Raw genomic sequence first — 13,800 nt, 5'->3', positions numbered from 1 at the left:
TTTTTCATTTTGTAACTTAGCTTTTTTGTTGGCAGCTCTGAAAGCGAGTGTATACAAACGGTGGGATCGATTCTGTCAACAATTTTTTTTTCTCGTCTTTATCGAACCACAACGTCAGGCGACCTCGATTATTGCAGAGAGACGACGATTTTTGCTATATTAATGTTGTCAGCGGAGTGGAGTGGTGAAGTCGGTACGTTTTGGTCATCAGAGTGTGAACAATGTCTTTGTAGCGAGTAGTGCAGTCAGCAGTAGTAACAGCAATTACCTGCTGTTCGTCACTGACTGGTTTGTGATTCATTGTCGTTCGTTGGGTCGCTATCGGGAGGAAACTTTCTCCACCATTAAAACCATGGATAAAATGGAGGAGATAAAGTACAAAGTGCTGGACCTAATCAATAAAAAGGTAACTAAATGGGTTACCTAAATTCAATCGAATCGCTCGAAATTCTGAAAATTATTTGTAGAAAGAAGTGAAAATTCCAAAGATGGGCTTTACGGATTATTATGTACAACAACAACAGCAGCAGCAGGGAGGTATGACACAACAAAAACATTCCTCCGTACCCGGCGGCGGCAGCAGCAGTGGTGGTTCGCGAACAGCTGCTTCGTCTGGGCGGAATTCGACTGCTTCCTCCTCCCACTTTGAGTATTCTCCATTTGACGACGAGAGCGATCAGCCGGACAGCCACTGCAAGGACTCGAATGCAAGCAAAATGTCTGATCAGGAAATTCTCGAATCCACCGAAGCAATCTACTTCGACGGCGGCAGCAACACTGGCCTTCATGAGTTGAAGGTGAATGTGAATTGTTTTTGTTTTTTTTTTTGCGCATTTGCTAGAAACGATTGTTTTTTTTTTCTCGTTTTAGAAATTATCCGAATCGGATCAACTGCTCTGCTGTCAGAGCATTGAAAATGCCATGAGAACATTGAAGCAGCAGCACAAAGTAATCTCCAAAAAAGCCTTACAATTGATTTTAGACCAGCGACCCGCCTGTAGAGAAGAGTTCAGTCGCATCCAGGAAACGGAAGCCCTTCTGCGGGACACTATCGTTAAGTGTCGCACCACTCGAACGCATCTGGACGAATCGAAAACTCTGCTCACAACCACGAATCTGGAGATTTTAGCAGCCTACAAGAAACGTCAGACATTGCTGAATCTTCTGAAAACATTAAACACTCTGAAAAGCATGCGTTCGATTGATCAGCGGTTGCAGAAGCGACTCTCGGAATCGGACTACAGCGGAGCGATTGCCATTCTGTTGGAGAATAAGAATCTTTCGGAGCGTTTCCAGCAATACCGGTGTATCGAGTCGCTGTCGGCCAAGCTGCAGGATACCCTGATGATGAGTGAGCTTCAATTGGAAACGGTGCTGAACGAAATACCGACAGGATTCGATGCCAAAAAGTACGCCAAACTACAGCAAGCCTACAAACTGCTCGAGAAGCAATTGATTGCGATGGATCAACTGCAGATGAACTTTATTTCCTCGATTCATACGGCTGCCTTTACGGCCTTGAAGCAACACATGGAAGCCAGTCTGGAAGAGGGCAGCAAGCAAAAGCTCACGTTCGAACAGATGTGTGAAGCAGTTCCGAGCGAGAAGTACATCCACTGTTTGACCGCTTTGTGCCGAGGATTTTGGGTGATTTTGGTGTCCTACTATCAGGTTCGATGCTGGCATCAGAATCAGAAGTTATACGAAAAGGGTCGGGAAGCTCAGCACAAAGAATCGCCGAATCGTAAAGCACAAGACGGCAGCTTCCACGACGAGTACATTGACCAGAAGCTGGAGAGTGGACGGTTTCGGATTTGGAATGACATTCAGGCAAAAATTTCCGTATTCATTAGCAGTACCAAGCTAAGTGCGTTGAAGTACGAATATTTTATCCAAATATTGGCAATTGTCCAGCGATTGAAGAAAGTCGGCAATGAGTTTTGTGACGATCCATCGGAGAAGTTGATGGAGCACATGCAACGGCAGAGTGTGGATTTTTTTCGCCGCTATCATATCAGTTGTTTGGAGGAGATCGGTTTGTTTTTCGATCACGAAGTTTGGGTGCCCATTGGCAGTTTCAACGATGTTAGTCAGCTTCAGGAATACAAAAACTTCAGGCACGCTTTTCAGAAAAACCAAAACGGAACAGTGAGACCCGCAAAAACGTCGAACCAAGAGAACAACAGAGGGTTGGAAACGCTGGAAGCTGAAGCCCCGGGTGGTCAACGAGTTACCAGTACCTCTTCTATGCATTCCCAGGACGAAAGCTCTCTGTACGGATCGTGCGGATATTTTCTAAGGTTTACCGAAAAAAGTTCACCGTTTGACGGTGGTTTCGATTGTACCATGCTGGAGGAGGACATCCTGGCTGGGATTGCAGATGAATCGTCGTACTACTACTCGGAGGATAGCAGCGATAACAATGAGACATATTTTGATCAAAGTCCTTCGGTGAAAAAAGTTCCAAAACCTACCAAACCTGTTTCTCCCTCGACGACGCCGACGGGTCTCATGGTGACCAACACGTCACTGACCGTGCTGCGCTGTATTGGACGGTACTTGTATTTCTGCAAACTGCTGCATGCAATTGCTCCTCACATCGTTATGTCTATGACGGAACTGCTAGACTTTTATTTGTACTCGGTGCATGAAATCTTTTCGCGTGATCTGCCGGTGCCAAAGGACAACCTTTACTCTGCTGCTCTCATAAACGTACTCAACCGGATTCAATCCGACATTGTCCCGAAACTTCGCAAATGGCCCCTCTCGGATGAAATGATCAAAGAGGACCTGGCCAATCCGGAGCTGCTGTACGGAATGCAGAAACGGATCGTAGCCGCCGAAAGTTGCATAAGCTTGTTCGACCAGTTCCGTTTGATGGAGGAGTACTTAAGTGGTCTGCTGCAGTCGGATCCGGCCGGTAGTCAACCGGCGAAGCTTCAACAGTATCTGACGGAAGCAACGGATGCTGCGAACGATGCGAGGAAACCAATTTTCATGTGCGTCACAGCCCGGGTGATCGACCTGCAAAATGTTCTCCATTCGATGGGCAAAGTCAAGTGGGACATTAATCACGTGAACGTGCAGCACAGTGCGTACGTCGATACCATGAATAGGGTATGATAGTTGTTTCACTATTATTCTAACTGGGTCACAATTTTACTAATGTTTTGTTGTTGCAGGGAGTACAACACTTTGCTATGCATCTAGAAGAAATTTCCAATCAGCTGGCTAACATTCCCAAGAACGCCCTGTGGGACTGCTTCGTACATGTGCTAACGCATCTACTAGTGGAGGGGTAAGCATTTTTTCTAAGTTTCTGACAAGAAAAACCTACAGGTGAATTGTCTTTGAAACACGCCGCAGTGAAACAATTGGTATCGTAGTAGGCGTGTGTGTAGGCTGCGAATAATTTTCCCTCCCGTCAAAGTGTTTCTAAACTTTTTGATTCTTGAAGGGGATTTCGAATATTCTAGTGATTTTTTTTTTCGATAAAAACGTAAAGTCCCAAAATTCGTCGGATGATTGTATCAATAATCATCTCATTAGGAAAGATATTTTGCAAATTATTCGACTTACAAGCTACGTATGTTGATGTGATTCTAAGTATTCTTTGTTTCGAAGAAGCAATGCCACTGCAGCAGAAAATATATAAAAAAATACTAGCTGACCCGTCGAACTTCGTCTCGACCAAAATAGTTTTCTTGAATCTTCCGTGAACTTTTCAAATGGTCGTGTAAGCAACTTTGTTTTTCTTTTCTATTGATTTCGCAAATTTTCAATGACTGCTCTCGTGACTGGCTCGTCATTGCATTTCGAGACGCAATAGGACATTTCCCCCCGAAAATGAAATCGTTTTAGATCATCAGAAGAAAAATGCTTCTATTTACTTAAAGACTGTCCCAGAAAGTATGGACGCAACCAAAAACCGCTGCCATTTCGCAATGGTTCAGAATCTGTCAATGTTTATGGCTGCGTCCTGTTGTTTACACTCTTCTCTAACCACTTATGCAGTTGTTTATTCGTTTTCATCAGTTTGTTTCGAAATGCGTGGACTTTCAGCAGAACAACGTCGAAAATTCACGTCACTGAGAAAGATAGCAAAAATGGAAGGAGTAAGTGAAAAAGCCGTGCGAAATGCAATCAGGAAGTTCGGCGAGGATAACACCTTTGAGTATTTCAGGGAATCAATGTGCAACGAGTGAGTACTTTTGTTACAGTGAAGCGAAAATAAGCAGTCACTGTACCAGTACTCGTTTTATCATTTGAGCCAATGTATGGAACAGAAACAGTAGATCACATAAATAATGGTATTAATGTATCAGTATAGAGACTCTTCTCGATAGGTTCTCGTAGCAATGGAAACAAGTCTAAGTCATAAAACGAATCTTCAGTTAAACTTATAAACAGTTCCCTATATCTTTTGTTTATATTGGAATATTCTCAATATTGATGTCTTATTTAAAAGTTTGGACCGTCATAATAAACTTTTAATTAAGGTAAATTGCTGCGCATTATATAAAAAAAGTTATTACCAAAACGAAAAAATAAAAAAGCAGTCTAGGTTGGGCCACTATTGATTCTGAACGAAATATGTACTTAAATAATTTCAAATAAACAAACATAGAAATTGTTATTTTAATTGAACATCAATCAGTTTTAATATGATAGTCTATTAAGGTCATCGGTTCCAAACAAATGATACAGAAGTTTTGATCCTCATCATCAACAGAAGAGGTTTGTTTTTTTTTTCGGTGGACAACCTCGTTTAGTAGGTGTATTCGTATCGGATTTTCTCACGTCCCATATTTGATGTTTTTCAGGTGTTGGCGCTTTTGTTTATTTTTCACGCAACTCTGCACGGCTCTCTGGAGAAGTTCAAACAGTACTTTTAATCGGGCTGCGTCCCCGATTAGATTTAATTGTTGGAGCGGGTGCTTGCAAAAGTCCGACCAATGACATAATCGTAGAAAAGGTACAATCATGAGACGAAGACGTCGAAGGCAGAGAAGAACTTCTTGCCTCTCAGTAGTCCTATCTGCTTTCCCGTTCTGGTCAACTCCGTGGGTATTCAAAACTGTAATACTACCTTACCACCGTGTAGCGCTCTCAGTCACTCGATTAGTTTTTTTAGGTTGTCACATCTGTCATTTTCAGCTTGATGCCTTTGTAAAAGTTACGTAATTGTAGTATTGAGGCGATTGTGCATGTCCTCGATTTTCCACAATTTTCAAAATTGAATTAAATTTGCAACAACGAGTTTGCATTATATTCTGCGATAAAAATGGTTTCAATGGTGCGACAATATTGCAAATGTTAGAAAAGTGTTTCGGCAACGATACTCTGAAGAAAATTGTCGTCTATCAGTGAGACTAACGTTTCAGAAGTGACCGAGAGTCTGAGAATGATGATGGGAGAAGCGGTAGGCCATCGACTGCGAAAATCGACGATAGCATCAATAAAATCAATAAATGGATGGCCGTAAACCGCAAATTGACTATTAGGTTATTATTTGCACGTTATGAAATGTTTCCGTGAAGTAATTCACCGAAAAACCCAGATTTGTGGACAAACAACTCGACTGACTTGACTATCTTTCTACACAACTTTGTCGAAGTTACTTAGCCCCTATGTTGGCCCTGAGCCAAAATAATATTTTTATCTCACTTTTAGGGGGATTAATCACATAAATAAAATTTTCCAAAAGATGGCGCCTATCACCACTGTGCAATGGCTTGAAAAGTTCTACGGAGGCTATGCTCCATCGTGACAACCGTGTGTTGGTTGCATTCTGAGTTTAGACCGTACCGACACTGAAAATGCGGAATGCTTTGGCCGGCCAAATTAGATAATTCACAAGTTACAAAAAACCGCGAAAAAAGTCCACCAAAATGTTTTCGAAAACCGAAAATTTAAAACTGCGTGAGCTGACATCTTAAAGATATCATTCGGCAGTGTGTACACTATTTTACATGAATATTTGTCAATAAGAAAGCTGTGGACCAAAACCTACAGGTATTTTGTGCAATTTCTTTGCCAAAAGTAAACCGGATTGTTTACTTCGGTATGTGACAATGGACTAAAACTGGATCCATCACTACACTCCGTCGAAGCGGTCGTCAACCGAGTGGACTGCAGTCGGTAAGAATCCTAAAAAGCGGCCAGAAATGCAAACGTAGGGCGGTAAGGCTATGGGCTCCGTATTTGTGGATGCTCATGTAGCAGATTATCATCGATTATATTGAAAAAGTCTACACTATCAATAGTGAGCATTACATTAGTCAACTGATGCGCTTGAAGAACGAAATCGGCGAGAAAGAACTACAAATGAAGAGGATAAAGATGCTCTTTCATCGTCTATTTCAACTGACCTCAATAAAGACGCTCCGGGGAAGGAAATTTTACTTCTATGAGGAAATCATCGTTGAAACGTACGCTTAAGGCTTGTTCACGACAAAATCAGAACTCTTTTAAATACGTATATCTCTGGAAATACTTCATCAATTGATAAACGTATGTTTGTTTATTGTTTAAAATCATTTTTTGGTGAGACATGTTTTTGAAATCATGATTTGGGGTGTCCTGAGGTGTGCTCAGAATTATCTGAAGTCAGAAAATTAAAGCAACATAATTGTAGTAGATGTTTTCCTGGAATGTTTTTTATCTTTTTTTCTAATTTTTAAAATTTTTTGTGGTTATTTTAAGTCAAAACTGCGATTTTTCACGAAAAAAATCACCGTTTTGTAGCTGTAAAACCTCGCCAAAATAACAAACATCGAAAAGTAACTTTTAAAACCAGCAGAACACTTGGGCCTGTGTGCCGAGCCTCTTCGCAGTATGAGTTAAGAAAAGATAGAGGCCCATCAATTCCGGAGTTTTTTAACGATAGGATTTGGAAATTTGACAAAACATTCTTGAAATATTTCACTATAAGAAGATACAAAGAAAGGATATATATTAGAGATGACAAATGACTGAAAAACTTACAGAAAAGATGATTTTTTGGAAAAAGATACGCTCAGAAACAGGACTCGAACCTGCGTTCTTATGCATTCCGTGCATACGCGCTACCAGTTCTTTATTCATTTGCCTTTTCCAATATATGTTTCCACTCAGTCATTGCAAAACCTGAACTTAGTTATGGCGGCTTTACGTCAAACCAACTAAAAATTAATAAATCGTTAAAGAAACTTTAACAAGTCGAAGATGAGGCGGAAATTCTTTTTTTGTTATCTTTAAACTTTATTGACAAAAAATGATTACAAATTCAATATTCATCGAATCGTTCGTTTTGGTCGCAATTCACCAATCGAACCCTTTTCTGAGACATGAGCGTAATCGGACCAACCTGGCCAAGCTGTACGACCGGAACAAAGGACTACCCATTAGCGCAGTTTTAAGTATGTTTTCATCGCCTGCGCCCCATGGAGTGACTTGTCAAATTTCAAAATTATTTTGGCGTGTCTATCGATGTATTTTGGCCGTTCAATTGTCGTCGACAGACCCCCCACGTAATCCTTTCACTAGGTTTAAGCAGCTCAAAGTTCACAACACCCAGCTGGTCCCAACATTCACAGGCAATAAGTATTCAGAACGGCCGTCGATATCCATCCGTTGCCCGACGTTTTGGACTATTATAATGTACCCACTTTCCTTCGGTAGTAACAATTCCATACAAAAAAAAACCTTTTCTTTGTTGCCGTTAGAGTAGTGAATAAACGGAGTTCGACGTTCCTTGGCTTCAATTCATACGGCACCCAATTACCTACCTTTCGGATTATTCCCATTGCTTTCGAACGTTGGCAAATTGCTGGCTGAGTTACTTCAAGTGATTTTGCTAGACTCTACTAATGAGATGACTATTGTATTAGAGCAATCAATAGGACTTACGAGGCACAGCATTTTGAATCTTGCATACATTCGTAAACTCACACTTCAAAAATTAACCCTTTGCTTCCCACCCTACTCTTTCAGCTTTGCCAGTACGAAGAAATGCTCTGCCGGAGGTCGGGCCCTGATGCAGCTGGATTTTACGCACTTTATATCGATCGTGGAAATCATTTCCGGTGGCAAGTATCCGGAGCATCGTGCCTACGTCGAACGGTACATCAAGGCATACTACCAGCCAAAGGATCTACTGGAACAGTGGTTAACCGAGGGTCACGCCCAGGGATACTCGACGAAGCACCTGGTCGCGGTGGTCCAGTGCGCCTGCACCAGCGACAGGAAGCTGCGCCAACGGTTGCTGGAGTTGGTGGAAAACGGCGCTGACAAAAGCAACGGAGTCCAACGTGACGATCTGAACAAAGAATCTTAAGTATTTTGTTATTTTTTCTCAATCTCTCTCTTTCTCAATCCCTCCCTTTAGTATTAATTTAGTTTGTCTGGCTCGAGCTGGAACGTGAATTATTAGTTTCATTTTTACAAGTATTTTTAGCGGGAATCTAAAAGCAGCCTAAAAGACATAATCCTTAGCGTAATCTCTGTTTTATTTGAAAATATATTTTCTGAGTTTATTTAACTTAACAGAACAAAGAACTATGTACATTAAAACTATCGTTTAAGAAGACAGTGCATAACAATAATTTGAATAATTATTGGAAAGAAAGATTCAATTCATTTCACTCCTATGATCGATTCTATCGAGAATGACAGTTTTGGTTTTGTGGGAACCTCAATTGCCAGTTGTGTTCTTTTCTCCTCGCATGACATCTCGGGCAGTCGCAAACAATTCCGGACGAATTCCAGTGGCGGTAGAATCAGTGGTTTCAACGGAGCCATCATAGAATCCGACATTACTGGTAGACCGGGACTTGGGTAGTTTGGCAGCGCCGTTGCTGGTGAACCGGGAACGGGCACTAGAATCGGTGCACTCATCAGGCGGCTGTCGGCGAAGGCTCGTCGCTTACGGATCCGTTCCGTCAGTGGAGATTCAAAGAAGGGAGCATATTTGCGAGAATCTGTAAAAAAAATAAAAGAAACCCGAACTTGTTAAGTGATAATTAATACGGTTAATTGAGGAGGAGGAGATCCCCAGCAAGTTGTCTTTCAAAATGACGAGAAAAGAAACAAACTGCAGCCGCAGACGGTGACGAAAAAAAACTCGTTTGTTTGAACAAGCATGTCTCAATTACGCTGGCAGTAGCAGCATTGGGAGTTATTATTTTTCGGTACAAAACAGAGACAGTGAACACTCACTGCAAGGTGGATTGTTGCGACTGTTTTCGTTCTCGATTTAAAAATAAAGAATATCTTTGACGTACGTCAGTCAGAGTGGTTGATTGCGATCCGAACGCAGCAACCAGGTGGTTTGTCTCTAAAGGCTGTTGCTGTTCCATTCCGAACCGAACACCAGTAGGCAGTGTATAAATGTCTAACCGTCACTCGAACAAATATACATATTAATTTGGGAATTATTTTTTCCCCGCAGTGGTTTTTTTTTGGATTCAAGAATTGTTATTCTTGTAGCCTCGTGTTTTGTTCGTTTTTCCTCCATCCCAGCGGGGGCTGCCGGCATGACTTTGATTTTAACATAGTTTTAACTATTAAGTGGACATATTTCATGCTGATCAAATTTCATACTATTTTCCGTGAATCTTTACTCTGTGAGTCAGCTGAGATCGGGATTCGAAATATGTTTTTAAATCGTGTTCAAAACAAACAAATAAGGTGAAACGCTTGCTTCGTAAGCGTATTTTTCTATCAAGTAGTCCTTGAATTACACGAGGATAAATAAAATTTGGAACTAAACAAAACAATTTTTTTTAAGCTTTCGTTTGTTATTTCTTAGCCGAGTAAGTCTCTAATTTCCTGTGACAGTTCTTTCTAAATAATTTGGTGAATAAAAGGACATTTTAGGAAAAATGGCGAAATCTTATTGCACTTGTCCATTGCTCTGCTTGTGAGAAAGTAAACAAAGAGAATCTCTCATTGTTACATACGTCGTTTTGAACATTTTATACAGATATTCAAACTCCACTGTTTGGGATATGCGAAACATACTTTCAAACATAATGCTCTGAGAATTCTGGATGCCTTCTGAACCAACTTCTGCTAGTTGGTTCACTACTAATTCTGGTTGTGGGAAGAGGGTTTGTTTAAAAAGTAGCGTCAATACTAAATACGAAATGCAAGGTGACCTTTTCGTTTCTGTGAAGGGAAACCTAGATAATGATTTGAAAAACAGGGAAAATAGATATTGTTCATTATTAATTGATGTTTCGGCCACTAGTCATCTTAAATGTTTCCATCATTAAGTTGACAGTTTTTTTTTCGGTTTTGCAGAGAATAATTAAATTGAGTATCAGAGAGTATGATTGTATGGATTTTATTACAACTCGAAGGTTGCCAAATATGTTTCAACGGTTCAACAGATTGGATCAACGGAGGACTTCCGTTGGACTTTTTTTTTCTTTTCACCTTCGAAACATAGTTTCGTAATGTTGGAAAAAGGATTTTCAATCACAAATGGAAAAATATCCCTTGCGATTACAGACTCTCATAGTAACAGACTGGCGGATGCTAAAGTCATGAATCTGGGCACCCAGTGTCGAAAGATGTTGCATTAAAATGTGCCAACTTGTGAGTGAATGTATTTTAAACGGTTTTTTTTCTGTCCGGAACAATCATTCTATATGCGAGACTTTTCTCGTTTCAATAATCAGTTATTTGCTTTTCACACGGTAAATAAATAATAACAACGCAATGTTTTTATTCTGTGCGGAAACATTTCTCGAGGAAGATTGTGATTCATTTTCATCACTTCAAATTGATTGGTTTCTTTAATTACCAAATCATAAGCAATGTTTAGCGAAAAACGGAAATACGATGCAATGTAACAGCCAAAGTGTTTTATTTGATGATCGTTTGCTAAAAGTTAGCTGAAATCAGACTAAAATCGAATGCTATTTGAATTATTAAAGGATGAAGACTATGACAAGTCGCCTGCGAATATTATCTCTTAACTTGAAAATGTAGGAAAGATGTTCGGTTGCAGGCACCCCACCGTAACTTTTAAGAGAAAGCAGATAGCGTCATTTCGACAAATCGGTACTAACATGTGATTAGGGCATATCGTGCGATATGCCCTTTTGAAAGTTACGAAAAATAATGCTCATTACTCAAGTTTTAAACATGGAATTGAAGCATATTGCGCACAGTTTCGTAGATTGGGCTTCTATCTACGAGATTATATCGATTATTGTGTAAATGAAGGTTGTAGAGCCGAACAATGAGCATTATATTTTGTGGATTGTGGATTGAATATTTATGAGGTGAAATCAATCTATTTTGTGATTTAATACCGGATGCTATTAATATTTACGCAATTACAGTTTTATTTCGTCATTTTCAAGACAAATTGCGGAAAATAATCAATGATATGCAGAGGTGACTAGTCTGCATATTTGTCTGTAAATTATCAAATTTCTTAACATGTAAACCCTTTTTCGTCTAAAGACTTTTCACAGACTTTTGAAACTTCGATTGTTTGCAAACATTCGTCAGAAATTATAGACTTTTCAAATTGGCGCGATCTTTTCGCTTTTGCTAGCTAAACTTATTGTATTATCTGGCATTTCTGATAATATGCAACACACGCTTAAAAATAGTTACTCAAAAATGAGTAAGATCTCACTCATCTAAAGAAAAAGTGGAACAACTCTAATTTAGAGTAACTCCGAAGTTACTCAAATTTGAGTTCTTCCGCTGGAAACGATATTTGGGTAAAATCTACTCATTTACTGAGTAATACTTTATTTGTACATGTACCAAAAATAGGGTAACTATCATTCAAATTTTGAGTGAAGTTTTATTTCACATATACCAAATTTGCAAAAAAAATGCTCCTCTTCTGAGTGTATATTAAAATATTAAGTAATTGAACTCAATACTATATCAAGTGGTGGTCGCTTGGAGTAGTGTGTCAATCGCAAATTAACATACATGTCAGTTATGCTCAGGCACCAATCATAGACTTATTCCTCATAAATGACACTTGAGCATATTCGATTCCATTCTAAAGCACAACACGGAGTTTATCATTCCGGTTTTTGCAGACACAACACCGTTTGTGTTGAGCGACTCACCCTCGAAATACGCGATCTCACTAACAAAAAATACAACCTGTTGCTACAAATGGTTATTACAACTTTTAGACTGATCTTGCGAATAGTAACAAAAAAACGAGTTCTTGCGTTAAACTCAAATTTAGAGTAGGAGTTACTCAATATCATTGATGATAACTACCCAATTTTTGACGTTTCCATGTATCATTTGAAAATGAGTAACTAGTATTCAAACTCTGAGTAACTTTTTTTAAGCGTGCACGTGGACAACTTGACAGCTTCAATGCATTCGTCATATTAGTAAAAACTTTGGTTCTCTGGTTCTTTTAGCCATGGCGACTTCAAACAGATCGTCCAAGTTAAGGAAAATGAACTTTATTGCACTGATTAAAGGCCATTAAACGTTGCTTAGTGGAAAAGAAGCCAATAAGTTTGACTGCAGTAACGTATTCAATCCCGCGAAGCCGGTGGAAGACCGGCCAGATCAACACCAAAGGCGCCACCATCCAGATCATCGGCCAAGAGAGCCAAGGCGAAATCACCATCAGACAATAAAGACTTTTGTCCGAAACGCCTCCGAAAAGAATAAATTCCGTTTTTTTTTTTGAATAATTGCAGTCTTTACTTATATTTTTTTCATTTTTAGCGAAATTTCTTGGGGTGCATGTTACCGAACATTTTTTTTGAAATGGCCAAAATTTATCACTTTACTAAATGGATAATAAAGTTTTTTCGATAGATTTAATCAACTTAGTTTCTTATTCAGTTGTTAGATAGGAACTTTAGCTTTCGATTGATGTTCGCATAATGTGCACTTAGTCAGGAGTTATAAGATTAAAAGAAAAGGGTGCCGGTAACCGAAAAACAAAACTGTATCACACATTTAACTACTCCTCAGAAATTGGTAATGTAATGGTAATGTCATTTAGAAAATTGTTTAAACTGGCAACAAAAGCTTAAAATTGTTGATTTCGAATAACAGTTACCAGAAATTGAAAAAAATTTCTGAAAAATAACCTAAACGTGATTGTTCACACCGGAAAAAAAATCTAAAATTGTCAGTACTAGAACAAAAAGAAATGTTTTTCCTCAAGGAATAGTTTTCAAAAAAAAAAATAAAAAATGAGCGAATAGTTTGCGTCGTAAAGATCTTAACGGAGGAACTGGTCACATTACAATTGGACTACGTTTTCTGTGAAAGTCTGGTGATTTAGGGCGATGTTAACCAGGCATCATAACGATCATTTTTTAGGCTTCTATCAATATGAAACAACTGATGCAGGACATCCCCATAATACGCATTTGCTTTTAATCCTTCTAGAACATGCATTACAAATTAAAACCCTATATTCTAAAATCTCGTCAGTCGTAAAACATTGAACAACAAACACGAAAATAAAGAATGTGCGAATCATCTGCAATCATCAAAATCAAACGAACGATTCCGAAAATTTATCAAACTGTTTGTTTATTTGTATTAGGTCTCCTTGGCAACTAGTTCGTAGCAACTGAGCAGTGTTGCTCCAAAAATTATTTTCATCATTGGTCGTGTCGTCGAAATAATACGTTTCGCTTAAATGAGCGAAATAACGTCATGCCGTTTAGAAATCTTTCAACTATAATTACTATGATATTAAGTGCTAACAGGGTGTTCCTACACGCTATACTGCACGAAAAACCATGCATCAATTGAGATGTGAATTCTATTTCTAAGCTCGCAATTTTCTGATAATAG

General features: G+C 39.2%; 2 protein-coding genes across 2 annotated transcripts in view; one reads left to right on the top strand and one right to left on the bottom strand.

Annotated features, from left to right (window-relative positions):
- The first annotated feature begins 30 nt into the window (after window positions 1-30).
- On the top strand, window positions 31-8,579 carry LOC131426386 (syndetin). Its single transcript, XM_058589083.1, has 5 exons — window positions 31-406; window positions 468-797; window positions 871-3,117; window positions 3,183-3,298; window positions 7,975-8,579. Exons 1-5 carry the CDS (start codon window positions 353-355, stop codon window positions 8,315-8,317), a joined length of 3,090 nt encoding a protein of 1,029 aa, XP_058445066.1. The 5' UTR covers window positions 31-352; the 3' UTR covers window positions 8,318-8,579.
- The window catches only part of LOC131428553 (doublesex- and mab-3-related transcription factor 2), a 22,317-nt gene continuing 17,008 nt past the window's right edge, over window positions 8,492-13,800 (bottom strand). The window contains exon 2 of the mRNA XM_058592596.1: window positions 8,492-8,960. Within this exon, the coding sequence (XP_058448579.1) occupies window positions 8,617-8,960 (344 nt within the window). The 3' untranslated portion in view covers window positions 8,492-8,616. The remainder of the gene's footprint in view (window positions 8,961-13,800) is intronic.

The sequence above is a fragment of the Malaya genurostris genome, chromosome 1 (assembly GCF_030247185.1).
Source record: "Malaya genurostris strain Urasoe2022 chromosome 1, Malgen_1.1, whole genome shotgun sequence".
Lineage (NCBI taxonomy): Eukaryota > Metazoa > Arthropoda > Insecta > Diptera > Culicidae > Malaya > Malaya genurostris.
The sequence above is the reverse complement of the archived record's forward strand: the minus strand, read 5'-3'. Positions and strand labels throughout refer to the sequence as shown.